The 18,903-nt window shown below is 38.2% G+C and overlaps 2 protein-coding genes across 2 annotated transcripts in view; both read left to right on the top strand.

Annotated features, from left to right (window-relative positions):
• Positions 1–7,330, top strand: part of LOC107679735 (putative helicase mov-10-B.1) — a 25,730-nt gene extending 18,400 nt beyond the window's left edge. Inside the window, exons 16-22 of the mRNA XM_016475378.1 lie at positions 649–766; positions 2,620–2,811; positions 3,382–3,453; positions 3,559–3,684; positions 3,765–3,853; positions 3,989–4,107; positions 6,824–7,330. Of these exons, the coding sequence (XP_016330864.1) occupies positions 649–766; positions 2,620–2,811; positions 3,382–3,453; positions 3,559–3,684; positions 3,765–3,853; positions 3,989–4,107; positions 6,824–6,885 (778 nt within the window). The 3' untranslated portion in view covers positions 6,886–7,330. The remainder of the gene's footprint in view (positions 1–648; positions 767–2,619; positions 2,812–3,381; positions 3,454–3,558; positions 3,685–3,764; positions 3,854–3,988; positions 4,108–6,823) is intronic.
• Positions 7,331–13,480: 6,150 nt separating this feature from the next.
• Positions 13,481–18,903, top strand: part of mov10b.2 (Mov10 RNA helicase b, tandem duplicate 2) — a 13,601-nt gene continuing 8,178 nt past the window's right edge. The window contains exons 1-11 of the mRNA XM_016475368.1: positions 13,481–13,632; positions 13,725–13,833; positions 14,318–14,514; positions 14,719–14,957; positions 15,096–15,345; positions 15,579–15,713; positions 16,804–16,963; positions 17,064–17,218; positions 17,321–17,497; positions 17,588–17,735; positions 18,674–18,841. Coding sequence (XP_016330854.1) covers positions 13,481–13,632; positions 13,725–13,833; positions 14,318–14,514; positions 14,719–14,957; positions 15,096–15,345; positions 15,579–15,713; positions 16,804–16,963; positions 17,064–17,218; positions 17,321–17,497; positions 17,588–17,735; positions 18,674–18,841 — 1,890 coding nt within the window. The remainder of the gene's footprint in view (positions 13,633–13,724; positions 13,834–14,317; positions 14,515–14,718; positions 14,958–15,095; positions 15,346–15,578; positions 15,714–16,803; positions 16,964–17,063; positions 17,219–17,320; positions 17,498–17,587; positions 17,736–18,673; positions 18,842–18,903) is intronic.

Below are 18,903 nucleotides of genomic sequence, written 5' to 3'. Positions count from 1 at the left end.
GGGACACTTGATGGAGTGCAAAGTTCTCAAGGCTGAACAAAACTATTTTTAACTTGTTAGGGTAAAATTTCTGATACATGTAAAGAAAGTTTCCAAGACGTATAGAGGAGGATCAAACATTTGTAGACCTTTGTGTGGAGGGAGTACAGATGGTTATGGATGAGGAACAAATACCAGCTAGAGCCATTTGTCTTTTTGATTTAGTAGTTTTGACTTGTAGCCAGGAGCCAGTAAGAGTAGAAAAGAGTCATAGCCCATTATAAAGAAGTAAACAAATAACCTTGAACATAAATTTGACTCCTGGCCATGAATGAACATGGGAACCAGAGGAAGCTGGTGTGTGTCTGGGTTTTTGCTGTGCAGAAAAAGGCAGAGGACAGGATGCCATAGGAAAAGTTTGGGAAAGCGCCAGTCTGAGTAAAATAGATTGGGATAGGCCCAATCCGAAATAAGTGTTCAGAATACCTAATCATGTATCCTAAATCAGATGTACGATTTCTACCACAAAACTGACACAAATGCTTCTTTCTTTGATATTTTGTTTGAACATTTAAAATGTCTGAATCCGTTTTAGCACCACTGTAATAAAGTCTGTGTTCTAATCGGTGTTTCTAATTCCCATTTTTCATTCTCTCTTTGTCTCTCCAGGTCTCATCCATCCATTCTGAAGATTCCTAATGAGTTGTTCTATGATGGGGAGTTGGTGGCATGTGCAGAAAAGATAATCTCCTGCCAGTACTGCACCTGGGAGCACCTGCCAAAAAGTGTAAGAGACATCCCAGACACAAAAACCTGATAAAAAAGCAGTTCAGGAATGTCAAGACAACGCATTTTGTTGTTAAGTTGCTTATTGCCAGTTTTCTCAAAATTTGGTACACATACTTATTTTCACATGGTGTTCAAATATATCCATTTTGGTAAATAGATTTGACATTAGCCACTGAAATTTGATTGCCTATTGGTGCACATTTTTTAAAATATAGTTGATTATAAGATATGTGTCTGTCCCAATAGCCACATTTGCGGTGTTGCACTTGTCAGTTTACTTACATGATGTATTTTCTGTATTTGGCCCAAGTGTTCAAGTAGGCATGTAGACTGCAAATGTGTGTATTACTTTTGACTATCTGATAGAACACACTTACAACATTGCTTTATTTACCCTTTTTTTTTTTTTTACTTTGCACTTTAAAATAAACTTTTCTGTTCAGTAGTCCATATGTAACAGACGAGACAATTTAGTAACTGCGATGCTTCTAATTAACTGATAAAAAGCAGTTGCAAATGTTTTAAAAATACACATACTCATCTCAGCACCAATAAAATGTGCACCACTTCACACTTTACTACCAAAATTATATGCAATATCTAATTAATTTAACTTAAACTGTAAAGTTTTCTGCAACATCACACAATTTTGGGACACGAGCACCTGAACACGATGAATGTTGGGATACATTTAGCAGGGTTTCTGCGGTCCTTAAAAAAATCTTACATTTGGTTTGATCAAATTGAAGGCCATAAACAGTCTTAAACAGTATAACAAAAGTCTTAAATTTAGGGACGGAAGTCACCACGGAATAATTATTTGATTATTAAACATCAAAAGGCTATGATTCAATTATGTGAACGCTGCACGTTTCAAAATGTTGCGCTGTTACGTATTGTACAGGATTGCGGTTTCAGTGCAGTTCGCAATCAGTGAATACGATTGCTTATCAATTCAATTCAATTCACTTCAATTTCACTTTATTGTTGGAATTTCTTCCAAAAATTGTCTCGCATCCCATATTGTTTACTGTCTAACATTAATGCACACATCAATACACATTACACAATACAATACACACACACAAAAAAAGTATGTTAATACACATCCATCTGCAGTGCAAATACTTAAGTCCCTTCCATTCCTCAGAATCCTACTTAGACCCCCAAATCTGATTAATTAATTTTACTGACTGATGAACAAAAGATTTCCGTAATCTGTTCATTCTAGCATATGGTACTCTCAGTGCATATGGTACTTATCATGCACCATTGATAAACTGACAATGTTTATGTTATGGTTTTTATATTATGTTGTAGATTGTTGTAAGAGTCTGTGTTTTATGTCTCATCTTTTTAAATGAGCAGCTGAAAGTAGTAAAGCATAGACATTTCAAAATAAGATTGTATGAGTTTGTTCTGTAACGGCATGCAATATTTATTTTATTTGTGCAGGTCTTAAAAAAATCTGATTTTAAAAGCTCTGCAGAAAACCTGCTTAGCTTACCGCTCCCATTCACTTTTTAACATGTAGTCCACCTCCTCCTCATGGGTTATCCGGCCACACATGCCCGTACAAACACACAAGTCATTAGTGTAAGAAATGTGAAGGCCAGAAACTGAGATAACCGCCTTCTTGAACTTGGTTGTATTTCATGGCTACATTTGGTGCTTAAGGATGTCAGATTTTTTCATTAGCCAGTTTCCACTTGTGCTTTGTAATGCTGATGTTACTGTTTATGTCTAGAAAGTTCAACACAAAGACCTCTTATTGATCATGTTGTTGGTTTTCACTGATAATTAAACTTTCTGCAGATGTCACATTGTGCTCTGGTCTGTGCTGCATTTTAGGAATTTCCTGTGATTTTCCATGGAGTGATTGGAAAGGATGAGAGAGAGTCAAACAGCCCCTCCTTTTTCAACACTTCTGAAATTGATATAATGATCGACTACCTGAAGAAGCTCCTCCTGACACAGGCCAAGAAGGGCATTGCAAAAATCTCCCCCAAAGAGATTGGCATTATCGCCCCCTACAGGAAACAGGTGAAAATACCTTTTCAACAGCTCAGCGGCAGCAAACCTGATGCATAGTATACTGCACACACAATGCAGTTAGTAGCCTATCGAGTAAATCCTCAAGAAAATTTGTTTGCAGAGAGTTACGCTACCATTCAAAAATTTGGGGTTGGAAAGATTTTTTTTTCAATGTATATTCTAAAATGTAATGATGACAAAGCTGAATTTTCAGCATCCATTACTCCAGTCTTCCTTCAGAAATTATTCTAATATGCTAATGTGTTGCTCAAGTCACAATTGAAAACATTTATGCTGCATAATATTTTTTTGTGTGGAACATGAGGCTTTTTCCAAGATTCTGATGAATAGAAAGTTCAAATGCATGTATTTGAAATAGCAACATTTTGTAACATAATAAATGTCTTTACTGTACTTTTGATCAATTTAATGTGTCCTTGCTGAACAAAAGTATCAATTTCTTAAAGTAAAAACTCCAAACTTTTTAAACAGTAGTGTAAATACATTAAATATTCTGTACTTATTACTTTTTCACTCTGCTTTTATTTTTTATTGCATATATCTATTTTATTTTTATAGGTGGAGAAAATCAGGAAGGCCATCAAGATGCACAGGGAGCTTAAATCCTGTTCGGGCATTGAGGAGCTGAAGGTCAGCATGAGTCTGTGCCGTGCAGACACTCCTACACTCTGTTATCAGTTCTTATCCTTGTCAGGACATGTGAGCAAAAACATGACTGCTGTACGTGTTGTGTAGGTTGGTTCTGTGGAGGAGTTTCAAGGCCAGGAGAGGAAAGTGATCATTGTGTCAACTGTTCGCAGTGACAAGAAACACATAATTTTGGATGAAACATTCAGCATTGGGTTTCTGAAGAATGAGAAGGTAGTGTCTAACACATGACAATACACCACACAGAAGTCTACAAAACAAAGTTGTTTCACCTCTTGCTTGCTTTTCTCCAGAGATTCAATGTGGCAGTGACGAGAGCAAAATCCCTGCTCATCATGGTGGGAAACCCCATCATTCTACAGACAGACGCAACCTGGGGCAGGTATATAAACTTCCAACTAACACATGCATAAAATATATAAAATACTCTTTATATGATTTCAGGACACGGTGTGAGTTGATATTGCGAGCTGATTTTTATTTATTTTTTTTACCTTGTTGATCTATGTGTTTGTAGGTTTATTAATTACTGCATTGAGAAGGGAGGTTATACTGGATATGATATTTCCAATTTGGAGGAAACAGAGGCGGTTGTTGAGCGCCTGCTCGCTCTAAACATCCATGAGGAGACCATAGGTAAGGCATGGCTTTAATAAAAGTATGGTCACACACTAGACTTTGTGCTTCATTTGCTTCCATTAATGCGGAATAGGAAATGCAAGCTTTAGTCTTTTGCTGAAGTTCAAATGTAGTGAACGCTGATCTGCGAATTTGCATAAAGAAATATATTTGAAAACTTTGAATATACTTTATTCATAATTGATTATTTAATAAAAGTGGCCCAAGAGCGTGACATCACATCCTGTTTCCCATGTTTGTTTGGTGTGAGCCTAGAGTGACGACCGCACATTCATAATTAATCATTTACTGACAGGTTATACAAATACACTACCATTTAAAAGTTTGGGGTGAGTGCTTTTTTGTTTTTTTTTAAGAAATTAATATTTTTATTTAATCCAAATGAATTTGTTCAAAAGAGACAGTAGAGATATTTATGTTACAGAAGTTTTCTGTTTCAAATACATGCTGTTCTTTTGAGCTTTCTATTCATCAAAGTATTCTGAAAAAAAATGTATCAGGGTTTCCACAAAATTATTAAGCAGCGCAACTGTTTTCAAAATGGATAATAATAAGAAATTTTTCTTGTGCACCAAATCAGCATATTAGGATGATTTCTGAAGGATCACATGACACTGAAGACTGGAGTGTTGACTCTCAGCTTTGCGATCACAGGAATAATTAAATTTTTTAACTGTTATTTTAAATGGTAATATTATTTTACAATATTACTGTTTTTATGGTATTTTGATCAAATAAATTCAGCCTTAGTGAGCATAAGAGACTTTTCTCAAAAAAATCGTACCGACCCCAAACTCTTAAACGGTAGTGTATTTCGACCTACACAACGGTACACCTGTTCCCTTTCGAACGGTCTCTCCCGTTGCGTTGACACTCTTATGGGGAAACTCCTGTTTACACTGATGCTGAAGCCTGATTTGTTTACGTTCGTGTAGCTGCACAAACCAATGGCGCTTCAACCCACCAAAAGGGGAGGACCGACCTCTATATAAGTCGTCTCTGAGCACCATATCGTCAGAATTTTGCTCCTTCAGTGGCAAAGATCATCTCCTCGCTGACTCTGCAAGCAAGAAGCCAAAGAAGGAAGAAGCTGTGAGCGGCTTGATTTCCTTCGGTGCATCTGAGGAGGAAGCCGCCTTTGATGACTCCATGTCATGGCTTTGGATGCTGAAGAGTGGGCGTGTTCTGGCGAAGAGTCCAAAACCCCGCCTCTGACTCAGACAACACGGCCCAGCGTGGACAGTTAGCTGATCCACATTCTATCTAAGGCTGTGGAGGACGAGTGACGAGTGCTACCTAAAAGGGCGCCATCAACATTCCTCCCACCAATGGCCCGCTCCTTTCCTGCCGGCAGTTCATGAGGAACTCACCAGGACATGGCACACCCTGAGCGGTTTACAGCGGCACAGAAGTCATCTCAAGCAATGCGTCGCTTCCTGCCGAAGCACTTCAATGCTCCAGCCTGGGCTTCAGCAGCACCCCCAGACGGCGAAACGCTACCCTTTTCCAAAACGCCAAGGTCCCCGACCCAGAGTGACATTGGACCCTGAACCTCAGAAGCTGTCCTGATCCAAACGCAGAGAGGAAGAAGAGAGGGTCAGTTCTTGCCGAGGCCAGAACTCCCTCAAAGAAAGCTTACACTCGCTCTCCATCTCTCCACTTAACACTGAGCGATGGAAGCTCCATTCAACCTGGGCCCATCCTTCTCATTCAGTGTGCACCCAAGCAAAATACTGCTGTGATAGCGGACCCACATACTCAAAAGAGCATTTCTCCTCTCCTCATTACCACGAATGTCAGTTCCTCGCCCCCTTACGGCACACTTCTATTCAAAAAACTAGAATCACTTGCTATCCGGCTTCAGGCTTGGAAAGCTATCCCAAATGTGTCAAGTTGGGTTCTAAAAACCATAGAACAAGGTTACTCACTCCAGTTCGCTCACAGGCCACCTCACTTCAGAGATGTTATTCAAACTTCGGTACAGGACAACTTTTTTGTTGTCTTTTTTTTTTTCGAGACAGCGAGATGCCCTGGCCCACGATTAGCCCAGTGCTCGCCTATATGCCTTCTCCCCGGTTGCCTTGCTTCCTCAGGTCATCAGGCGGTTCAGGGAAGTCAGATGCTCAGTCCTTCTGGTGGCCCCACTCTGTAGGAATCCGATGTAGCTCCCCAAGTTGATTCAGCTGCTATCGGCAGCCCCCTGGCTGATACCACCGAGGGAGGACCTTCTCTTGCAAGCGAAGGGCATAATTTGGCAACGGGAGTGACTGGTCGAAAGGGAATGCTCCGGTTACTAACGTAACCTTGCTGCCCAGAGATAAGGGAACGAGCGTTGTGTAGGATGCAGTGCTATAAGGCTGCGCGTGAATCGATGACTGTCGCTTCAGTCGAAAGATTCTGATGAAATGGTGCTCAGAGCCGACTTATGTAGAGGTCGGCTCCTCCCCTTTTGGTGGGTTGAAGCGCCATTGGTTTGTGCAGCTACAAGAATGTGAACAAATCAGGCTTCAGTATAAGAGTAAACAGGAGTTTCCTCATAAGTGTTTGAAAGCAACGCTCGTTCCCTTATCTCAGGGAACCATGGTTATGTTAGTAACCGGAATGTTTTGTTTATATTGGCACTTTATAAGGACAATTTCTGTGCTTTTTTTTCTTTGGGATTTAAAATAAATCATAAACCAAGTGCTAACTGTCATGTTCTTTCTCATCCTAGTGAAAACAGAGGAGAGTGTGGTCCAGCAATATCTGAATCCTGAGTGGAGACATGACCATTAAATAAAGTGCTATTGTTAAAGCGCCTCCTAGTCAGGCCACTCTCATTAGCATAACCACACCCCTTTTCCCTTCCCCTTGCTAAAGTTAGAATGGGAAAGTCTTAATGAACTTTGAAGTTTAATTTTAAATCTAAAACTGCACTATGATATATAAACATTGTATTAAACTAAAGGAGTAAGTTTTTTGGAAATCAGTGCTACATGACTAGAGAAAACAGAGAAAAAAAGCTGGTTGAAAATCTACAAACTATTCTCAGGGCTTTGCATGCAATGTTGCCTATATTGAATGAAAATATTTTATAAGATATTTTAAAGAAAATGCATTAATCTGTACCATAGACATTATGAAACACATGGTTGATAATTAATTGATTACTGCCCTGAAATAAGTGCCTTATTTTATAAAATTATCAAGCAATCCAGGAATGTTAATTTAATCATGCTTATTCATGGTGGTAATGGTTTTGTTTGTTTTCCCACTGGTTTGTTTAGAAATTGCAAATGGAGTTGGAGGTTTACATCAGTGCAGTGTCAATCACATCATTTTAAAAAAGTGTACTTAATTTCAAAGACTTTTGGCTGAAGTAAATACAATATTGTAAAATGAAGGATGTTAAATCACAAGTCAATGCAAAATTTGGATTAAGGAATTAGTTACAGGGCTGTGCAGAGACGTTTGGAGAGGCAGGTGCTCAAAGTATAAAAGGGGCACATGGAACAAGGCTTTAAATTGGGCTGTGCTCAAAATATCAATACAGCAAAATACTGTGGCACATTCCTTGCTGATACGGGTATCGATAAGGATGCTTCTATATTGATACAGCAGCAAATGCTGTGACGCAGTTTGAAAAAAGAAACACAGAACAGAAAATACCATTTTAAGTTTAAAAGGTCCACAAAGCATTCTTGGAGTTTTGCTAAAAATTTGAGGGAATTTTTACATCATGTATTTTTAAGGCTTTCAACTGGCTGTTAACTCAGGATATTAATTAGTACGGTATGTTTATAAGGAATAGTGGGAAATCATGAGATGAAGAAATAATTTTTTTTTTTGCACCTCAACTCTGGAATTAGAAATTGGATTTTATGATATTATTGTTGTTGTTGTTATATTATTATTATTATTATTATTATTATTATTAGTTTACAGGGCATGGTGGTTTTAGTGTTGTAAACACTACTGTTGATGTTGTAGGAAAAAAAATCTGTCATAGATAAAATAGAATTCTATTCTAATCCTGTTCTGAATTTATTCTTTTTTTTTTATGATAATGATAATAAAAACAGGATTGAAAAGTATAATTCGGAGGATGAGAAAATCAGTATAGGTTAAGCCTGTTTTACCAGTGTTGTGATAATTATTTTTAAGGCACTCTACGTTTTTAAAATAAATACTGTAATAATAGTAGTTCAAAGTAGACCCCTCGACGCCCGTTATAGTTTTCTCAACCATACAGCAAGGACAAAGAGATCAGGCACATTTAATTATATTGCTGTTTATAGAAATACGTTAGCTGCATTTTTAATATTTAATAAATATTTAATTTGAATAAAATGTAAATTATTCCCCCGCACTTTATTCGGGCAGATGTGTTCACGTAGTGGCTTTCACGGGCAAGTGTAAATAAATCTGGATTGAAATTCAAAGAGACAGGATAGTCTATATGACCTGACGTTTTATTCGTATCCAAAATAAGGCAATGTGAACATCATGGAGTGCTAAACACTCACCTGCAGTGTATGTAACAAAGTAAAAGAGATTTCTTACAAAATAAATCATAAGTTCTATCCTGCAAATCACTTACATGAAGAAATTCAAAAGAGATATTTCCTCCGGTTGCTCTTTTTGTGATGACTCTGTTGAAACTGTTGTTTATCTCTTTTGGAATTGTCCATTTACAAATAAATTTTGGCAAGATGTTTTAGGTTTCGGAGTCAAATTTATAATGAATGTCCTGTTTTGGAAAGACGTAGTGCTGGGTTTTATGAACAGTCTAATAAAAAACTGTTTATGTAGTGAATCTGATTTTGCTGATTCCACATTCACAGATGCAAATAAACAAACTCCAGACCTCTCTTTTTTGTTTTCATGAAATAATTTAAGCAATACATTTCATTGATCCAATTGTCTAAGAACAAAAAAGCTTTAAAAACTTAATCTGTTTATACTTCTTTTCCCATTTTTAATGGCATGTAAGTCTTTTCTTTTTCAGTTTGTAATGTAGGCTATTAAACAACCCCTTTTTTTTAACTTTTGTTGTCATTTGTATTTGATGATATTTGTACTGTTTGTATACTGTTTTGAGCATTAATTAAATATATATAAACAACAGCTGTGCATGCTCTCTCCACGTCGTTCTTGTAAAATAATAATAATTTAATAATAAAAGTATACAAGTACTAGGGGTGTAACGATTCACTCGTTTTCTCGATGCATCGATTACAAACCCTGACGATGCAATGCATCGATCTTGAAACATGGATTTTTGAATCGTGAATCGCGATTTCTATAGCGATTCAATGCTTTCAAAATATATACACATTAAATTACTACAAGCACGAATTGAACAGTGTTCGTGCCCTCGCACATTTTATTGATGGCATTTTGAATGCACAGAGATACCGTGACGAGATCCTGAGGCCCATTGTTGTGCCACTCATCCACGACCATCACCTCCTGTTCCAGCATGATAATGCACGGCCCCATGTTGCAAGGATCTGTATACTATTCTTGGAAGCTGAAAACATCCCAGTGTTTGCATGGACAGCATACTCACCGGACATGTCACCCATTGAGCATATTTGAGAGCCTTACCCCAAGGGCCTTTTGTGTACATAGAAAAAGTCTTAGATCTTTGAGTTCAGCTCATGAAAAATGGGGGCAAAAAAAAAAAAAGTGTTGCGTTTATAATTTTGTTCAGTGTAGTTTTGCTTTTCTGTAGTTTTTCAATTGCTCTCGGTCATACCGACGACATTACCTGAGTGAGTTATATGAAACGTAGTTTGCGGACCAGTGTTGCCAAATCCGCGATGGCCGCCGGTTGTGTTTTATGTCAGCAGGTTGAAGCGACCCCAATTACATGATATTTAGGCCCTGGAATGTGAATTGTATCAGGAGAACCCTGCCAAAAAAATTTGTATTTTACCCCCAAAAGCTATTTTTACTGGGGGACCCCCTCGAAAGCAATTGGGCTATTTTCAGGCTAGTTTTGAGTAGTAATTGGGCAGGTTTTGTAGCGAAAACCTGGCAACCCTGCACTAGACAGAGCTGTCGGCGATCCTTCCTATTGTGAAGTCATGCAATGTGAAACCCCCCGTCGCCGATCCATCGTGCAATGTGAACACAGCAGCAACTGAATGCTACCCCAGATAGTCACTCAGTGTGAAAACAACGGCAATCCGACGAGTTTGAAAACCGTGCAGTGTGAACTCGGCATAAGGCTGCGCATTTATTGCATGAACGGAGCAAAAATTTAAGTGTCTAAATACCATAGCATTTTATTTTATGAAAATTAGATAAAGAAGTTTTCGCACTGAAAGAGAAGTGATCTCGCGCTCAAAGAATTAAGACGTGCCAGGCTATATCTGCAGCTAATCTGAATAAAAGCAGAATGAACTGATGAAATGTTAAAACAATAAATAAAATGTATGAATGATGCAGTGCTAATTTACATATTTATTATAGTGCAGAAACTATAAAGTATATTTTCTACCTTATTCTGTGCAGAAAATTGAAATAATTGTGTGTAGTAGGCCTATATAAATCAATCATAAAATTGCCATTAGGAAAAAATTATAGATTACAAATGAGGCCCAGCAGAGGTTTTACTTCCTTCGCCAGCTGAGGAAATTCAACCTGCCACAGGAGCTGCTGAAACAGTTCTACTCTGCTATCATTGAGTCTGTCCTGTGTTCATCCATAACTGTCTGGTTTGGTTCAGCTACCAAATCAGACATCAAGAGACTACAACGGACAGTCAGGACTGCTGAGAGGATTATTGGTGCCCCTCTGCCCAGCCTCCAAGATCTTTACATCTCCAGAGTGAGGAAAAGGGCTAAAAAAATCACCTTGGACCCCTCACACCCAGCCCACTCTCTCTTCGAACTGTTGCCTTCTGGTCGGCGCTACAGAGCACTGACCACCAGAACAGCCAGGCACAAGAACAGTTTTTTCCCACAGGCTATATTCAGTCTGAACAATTAATCTTTCATAATTTTCCTATGTATGTCTGCACTATGTCTGTACTTTCTTCTACACTGGAAGCTCCTGTCGTCAAGTCAGATTCCTTGTGTGTTTAAACATACTTGGTAATAAAGCTCTTCTGATTCTGATTCTGATGATTGATTATTGTCCAGCAGTGCATTTGATTTCTTATAGCAAATTCAAAGTAAGAGATAAGAAAAGAATTCCTTGTAAAAAAAAAATAATAATAATAATACATACATACATAAAATTATTGTATTTGACATTTCTGTCACATCTGAAATGATGGCTATGCCCCTGGTGTGACACAATGTTAGCCTATACATAATACTTTTAAAGCTTTTTTTTTTTTTAATATTGGCTTACATAAATTTATACATATGCCATGTCATGCCATAGCATCATTAAACTATAGCATCTAACAATGGACAAAAGTATTTGTTTTTTCTCTAACCTATATGGTTCTGTAACCATAAAGGCTGCTGTGTAATTTGACCCCTGACTAAGCATTTAAAGAATTTAGGGGAAGCATTTAAATAATCCTGTGAATGCATTTAAATAATGCGGAATCGAATCTAATCGAATTTAATTGTGAATCGAATCGAATTGAATCGTTCTGTAACGGCGATCCGACGAGTTTGAAAATCGTGCAGTGTGAACTCGGCATTACAAGCACGTTATGGAATCCTGGTAGTGCGCTAAATTAAGGTGAACGTGAGGGTTCGTCCCAGAGCCGGAAGAGATTGTCAGGTGAAAGGTCGTTATGTGGATCATTTTATTTAGGCCTACTGCTACATTATTATGCATTCATTCTTTAAATTTTACTAATAGTTGGGCAGGCCCTCACAAAAGGGCGTTTAATTACAAAAAAGATCTTTAGAGGGTGAATCTTTAGAGGGTGAATGATCATCGTTGAACTAGACCATGTATTTCATTGATATGATTTACTCACTTTCAATAAAAAACAAACCATATGTTATGTTGCCAGTCCTAATAAGTTTAGAAGAAACCCTTTATAAAGGCATCACGTGACACCTAAACTAATAATCAGTGTTGCTAGAGTGGGCGGGCGGTTTAGAATTTGATTGTGCGCCAATGTGCGCGTAAAAAAATGGTTTGGGCGGGTGCACAAGATTTGGGCTGGTTTGGGGTCAATCTGGCGGTTTTCAAACATCTAATCTGTATAACCTATTTGGTTAAAAAACGGTTTGACGGGTTTTTAGCGCGATAAGGGGTCAGATTTTAAATGTATAGCAGCGGTATATTCAAGCGATCACAATGCCAGAGTGACCTTAATAAACATAAATTACACGGTAAAGAGTGGGTGAGAGTGACTCGACTCTCACAACGTGAATTACACGTGTGGAGGGAGATGATGCGAAGGCTCTTGATATCAATGCAATTCTGAAATCAGAGCACAACACAATTAAATAATTTAATCAAAATCGAAACGGAATATGGGACTATACGATCCTGTCCTGCATCAGACATCTGGTGGTCGATTGCTGTGCAAAGTTCTGTATTATGTTCTACAGTGTACTTCACGAAAGACGTGCTGTAGTTCTGTCTGAAGTTGAAGTGCAGCACGAAAGCGCATTACTGTTGTTAATTTTTTGTTATCGGATTATCGTACAGTGAATGACAGTTTTGATGGTCATGGTGTGTGCAAAATACCTGCTAATTACGTTGCTTCTGATCTGATCATAGCCTACTGTGCACTTTTTCCATTTAAATTGGCTTCTGATTCTGAATCAGAATTATTCTGATATTCTGATTGTTGGCAAATTATGCATGTGTTTTTCAAGGGGTATCGGTTAATTTCTTGATTGCCGTTTTGACATAGGCTGGTGTCTACTGATTTAAAGAGTTAAAAGTGGTCCTTATCAACCTTGATTTACATTCCAATAAAATCACATTATTCTGACAGTTAAAATGTTGGGCGTTTTTTTTGTTGGATTGGGCGGGTTTCGGTTAGTTTTTGGGTTGAAAATCGTCCACCTGATCGACATGACCTGATCTGGCAACACTGCTAATAATCCTCACTTGGTTTAATCTTAATTTTTGATGATGCTCTCTGATCGACAGGGGGCGCGCGTAACTCTCTGGACGCTTCAATTGCGTTTATTCTAATAATTCTTAAACAATTGTTTTGGGAATACTAGCACCTTATAAACTTCATTTCATATTTTCCTTACACATATGGCAGGGATGCGTACAGTATATCGTGAAAGTTTCCTGCAGGTTTAACCCTACAACGCTTAAGTTTCGTTTTGTCTGCTTTATAACTCTTCCGTAAAAAACAGCTGCACCTGTTTTATAGGAGAGAGTGTGATCGTAAACCGTTCATTTCGTTTCTACGATACTGACATAAGCGTTTCAGGTATCAAACAGTATGAACAGAAGAAACAGGAATAATTATCTCTCAATAGCCGCTGTGCGCGCAATTGGACTGGACTTCATCGAGATGCTGGAGGAAACCAACAGGAGATCCATTACTGACCGAAACACACTCGGAGACATCTACAATGAAGAGTTTCGAGATAGGTAAATATCAATGCACGTTAGTGAACGTCTGTATTAATATTAATGTAGTTAAATTAACAAGTGCATCATCAGTTGCGCACTTGTATTCACAGGGACGGTCGTGTCAAAGATCCAAACTTCTCTAGAGTCATCTTTGCGCTGAGAAACGGCAACAAAGCCCGTCTTTCCAGATCAGGAAGGCATGTTTACTTTAACACCAATGTAAGAAATATTTTTTACTACATGGCTATTTTCTCTCAGAATTAAAAATTAGTAGCATTTTGGTAAATAAGTAAACACAATACCACACTAGTACACTAGATAGTAGATTTTGACAAACATTTTTTGATAAACTTGTTTTGTCAGTTTAGGGCAAGCTGTGATATGTATTTAAAACATTTTTTAATATGTATTTATTTATTTATGTATTTACTTATTTAATCTTTACAATTTAATTTGACCAAAAATGGTTGGCTATTTTGTATATTAGCAATTTTTGTTTAGTGATTCCGAATTATTTAAACTTGTATTTAACTTATTTATTTTATTATTTTGTTTTAAACAAGCTGAAAGTCTATATTAGGCTATTTAATGGCAGTTTTAGCAGTTGTGCATTATATGGTCATTTATTGTCTTATGTGGGTTAAGATTTTAAAATATGTGATGCAACTTGGACGCCCTGCACTCATGAAAATGATACATCCAGGTCCGAGTGAGGCTGCACGATCAGTGGTTTAGATCCTGTCGAAGACGGCAAAACCAAGCTAGCCCCGCTCCGGGTAATGTTAGCTCATTGTCGGCGACTAGTGGCCAGGATGCCTCTGTTCCAGGGCCAGAGGGTGGAGTCAGAGGAAGGAGAAGATTGGCAAAAGACATCCTACAGCGACTGAACAGTACAGAGAGGTGAGCTGATATGCTTGAATTTATTTATTTATTTTTTTTACCAAGATAGTTACTGGATGAAGCGCATAGGCTATACAATCAGTATTTAACCTTTCTTTTATTATCTGCAGTACTCCCGTGTTGTAAATATTGCAATTGACTTTTGCAAGTGCTTATTTATATAATAACATCACAAATTCATATAGCTTCTCTTCTCTTTCCCAGATCCTTTTTTATAACTGATAAGTATGGGGTGCAGGTGTCCTCAGAGCTGTGTATGGAAGATGGAAAGATTCAGATATGTGTGGATCGGGCAGAAGTTTATGAGCTAAAGCTGTTTGTGGAGAACACGGGTCAGGAGGCTGTGTATTTCACATACTACACTTCTCTACACTGGCTTCAGTATTTCACTCTGGAAGACAGCAGAAGAGTCACACGCAACAATCCACACCGTCTGGAGCCACGTAAGTGCGGTTGACACTTGACGTACTGATTCAGTTGTACCATGTTGTTTGCAGGTTATATTTGCATATGTTCTGGTTTTACACCTTTAATGTGATCTATCGGTAATGAAGGTAAACTCCTGTTTGTTTTTCAAATAGGTGAGAAGTATGAGGTGACTGTGAGATTCAAATCTAGTCATGTTGGGGTTTATTCTGCTACTCTAGCATTTGAGTTTAAGCAGAACACCCAGCCCACCACCCGTCCCTTCCACATTGTGCGCTTCATTGAAGTGGAGTACAGGACTAAGCTTGCAGCCCTACTGGGTCCTACAGAACCATTCAAACCTCTGAGACTCAACATCTCTGAACCCGAAAACTGTAAAGTGGACGAGGGAGTTCCACCTGAGGGGTGAGATAATATAAAAAAAATAAAATATGAAATAATACGAAATTATAATTATACACATTATTTTAATAAACAAATTGTATTAATTAAATTCGAATAAATTAATAATACAATGAATAAAATAAGCATTCACATATTGAATCCTCCTTAAAGTTATAGAAATGTAAATAGATATATTAGCTTTATTTATGCATTTATTTATATGTGTGTATCTCATGTGCTTCTCTCTCCTTTAGTTATGTTCAGAACTTTCTTGAAAATGTTCTGCCACTGGGGCAATACACTCCTCCTCCTCACATCCCTGAACTAGCCAAGCTCCTGAAAGATGGCTGTTCTTCCCGGATCCTCAGAGGAAAGTTTCAGGAACTTCAGTTAGTGTCCTTCAAGTGAAATATTATTACGATTTAAAATAACTGTTTTCAATTTTTTTTTTCATTTTAGAGTGTAATTTATTTCTGTGTTGCCAAAGCTGAATTTTCAGCAGTCGTTACTCCAGTCTTTATTCCTTCAGAAATCATTCTAATATGCTAGTATGTTAGTTTGTTTGTTCTTCAAGTGTCTAATTATGCCATTTAGAACTGGTCTGAGATCAATTATAGGGTAGAGACCTGCACTCCCGTGGAACCCGACGGGAGTGATTATAAAGGGAACGCTCTTTGCTCGCATTTGGCCATTCCAAACCATGCACGCAACAGCTTGTGCTTGCTTTTCTGTTATAAAAATAAGTGGTTCGTAAATGTTGATGCTTTCATAACAAATATTTTATTGGGAGCGTTTATGCTGGGATGTTGCGGAACTCACGGGATGTTACGGAACTTACTATTTCATCTAAATTTCATGGATGTATTGGAAAAAAAATCAATATAGGCTACTTTTAGGCGGAGATAACATATATTTCTGTGGGAGCAGGACTGAAAAATCCATCCCACGCAGGTCTCTATTTTAAGGTCAGATGTTATAAGGGGTGCAGCTGCCCATTTGTTGGTGGGTATGAATTTACATTTACATATACAATGAGACTTCAAGATATGTTTGAGCAGTTCATGCATTCACTCGGAATTGAACCCACATTGTGGCTTTATAAAATTGTTTTGCAAAAACCACTATAACCAGGCTTGTATCTTCATGTTTGCCCACAGGTTCCTTGAGCAAACTTGTGGAAAATTCTACAGGCATCTACTTGGGGAAAAATGCAAAATCCATTTTCTAATTATACTAAGATAATTTCATTCAAAATGATTTGTTAATTGTGCTTTTGATTATTTTGTAGGCTTTATAGGATGTTTAAAAAAAATATATGATTTTTGCATCCCCCTTTGTGTGCATGCTTCATACTTTCTTTTTGCATCTTTGCATGTTACGATTGTTATACATAATTTATAGTTATGAATGTTCCTGAATCAGCTCTAAATAATGAGAGAAATAATGATTGTTTCCTTTGATGTGTTTGATGGTTTCTAGGTCATTACTGCAGAGTCCACTAGGCTTCCATAACTATGCAGAACGTTTTGATTTACTGCTGTATCTGGAGGAGTGTCAGATGCATGTGGATATCAAGAGATACAACAAAGATCAAGTCACCTTATTCAAAGACTATGACAAAAGACTAATGGTCTTAAACGTGAGTGGAAATGTCTTTTGTTAAAACACATCTTGAAACTTTAATTCGCATTGGAAAATGTAAGGTTTGGAGGTCTGTTTGTGTATCTGTTGTGTTAAAGCTCCCTGGCGTATCAGAGAACAGGCCATCAGTCCTGAGAGGAGATCACCTGCTTCTCACCAAGAGTGAGGAGGTCCAACTCTCAACTGTGACCAAATACAAGGGCTACGTCCACAAAGTGGAACTGGATCGGGTCAAACTGGGCTTCTCTAGAAGGTATGAAGTGTGAGTGAGATTTGAAAAAACGCATGTGGCTCAATCAGTCAAAATCATCAACAGATATCTGTTCATCTAACATGTTTTTTTGTGTTTTTCAAGGTTCCTTGACCATGTATATGTAGATAATATGAAATTCAGTGTGGAGTTCACAGTGAATCGTCTCCCATTAAGACTGCAACACAGAGCAGTACACATGGCGGTCCAGCACGAGCTCAGAGATGTGCTGTTCCCTGTGGGCTCAAGGGACGTGACCCCTGCGTCTCCACCTGCACTGAGGTCAGTAAGACCCAGATGTGCTATTAATATGTTATTAAACCTTCAGAATGAAACATTATGAGTATTTGAGCACAATGTGTGTGTCTCTAGGCTCTTTAATCAACATCTTGAGAGGAACCCTGAACAGTACAGTGCAGTATGTAACATTGTGGCCGGTACGTCCAAGCCGGCTCCGTACTTGGTGTTTGGACCTCCTGGCACTGGTAAAACTGTCACGATAGTGGAGGCCATCAAACAGGTAAAACTGGTTATCACACACAGCAGAGTAAACACAGCCCCACCAAGTCTTCTTCTTGCCGCATTAAATGGTATTATGCTTGCTTGTATGACAGATTTCACCATTCAGTGGAATACCAATCACATTCAGTCATTCTTTTTTTGTTTGTTTCTCTGTTTCTCAACATCTCACAGGTGGAGAAGAATGAGGAGGTCCAACTCTCAACTGTGACCAAATACAAGGGCTACGTCCACAAAGTGGAACTGGATCGGGTCAAACTGGGCTTCTCTAGAAGGTATGAAGTGTGAGTGAGATTTGAAAAAACGCATGTGGCTCAATCAGTCAAAATCATCAACAGATATCTGTTCATCTAACATGTTTTTTTGTGTTTTTCAAGGTTCCTTGACCATGTATATGTAGATAATATGAAATTCAGTGTGGAGTTCACAGTGAATCGTCTCCCATTAAGACTGCAACACAGAGCAGTACACATGGCGGTCCAACACGAGCTCAGAGATGTGCTGTTCCCTGTGGGCTCAAGGGACGTGACCCCTGCGTCTCCACCTGCACTGAGGTCAGTAAGACCCAGATGTGCTATTAATATGTTATTAAACCTTCAGAATGAAACATTATGAGTATTTGAGCACAATGTGTGTGTCTCTAGGCTCTTTAATCAACATCTTGAGAGGAACCCTGAACAGTACAGTGCAGTATGTAACATTGTGGCCGGTACGTCCAAGCCGGCTCCGTACTTGGTGTTTGGACCTCCTGGCACTGGTAAAACTGTCACGATAGTGGAGGCCATCAAACAGGTAAAGCTGGTTATCATACTCAAATAAATATACACCCAACAGACACACCTACATGCAAATCATCTCATTGTGTCTGTATGCAAAATGTAATAAGCAGAACAGCTATTGTAATTGATTTTTCTCTTTCTTTTCTCTTTCATCTCGCAGGTGGAGAAGAATATACCTGATGCCTATATCCTAGCTTGTGCTCCATCTAACAGTGCAGCTGATCAACTGTGTGAGAAGTTGATCACCAGTCAACATGTTGATTCACGGAAAATATACAGACTTTACGCTAGTTCACGCGATCCAAAATATATCCCAGAAGTTCTAAAGGTTAGTATCTGTTTTAGCAATAAATAATGTTTATTTGAAAAAAAAAAAAAAAAAAAATGCAC

The sequence above is a fragment of the Sinocyclocheilus anshuiensis genome, unplaced genomic scaffold, assembly GCF_001515605.1.
Source record: "Sinocyclocheilus anshuiensis isolate Anshui unplaced genomic scaffold, SAMN03320099.WGS_v1.1 scaffold13, whole genome shotgun sequence".
NCBI lineage: Eukaryota > Metazoa > Chordata > Actinopteri > Cypriniformes > Cyprinidae > Sinocyclocheilus > Sinocyclocheilus anshuiensis.
This window is presented reverse-complemented; position numbering and strand designations above follow the sequence as displayed.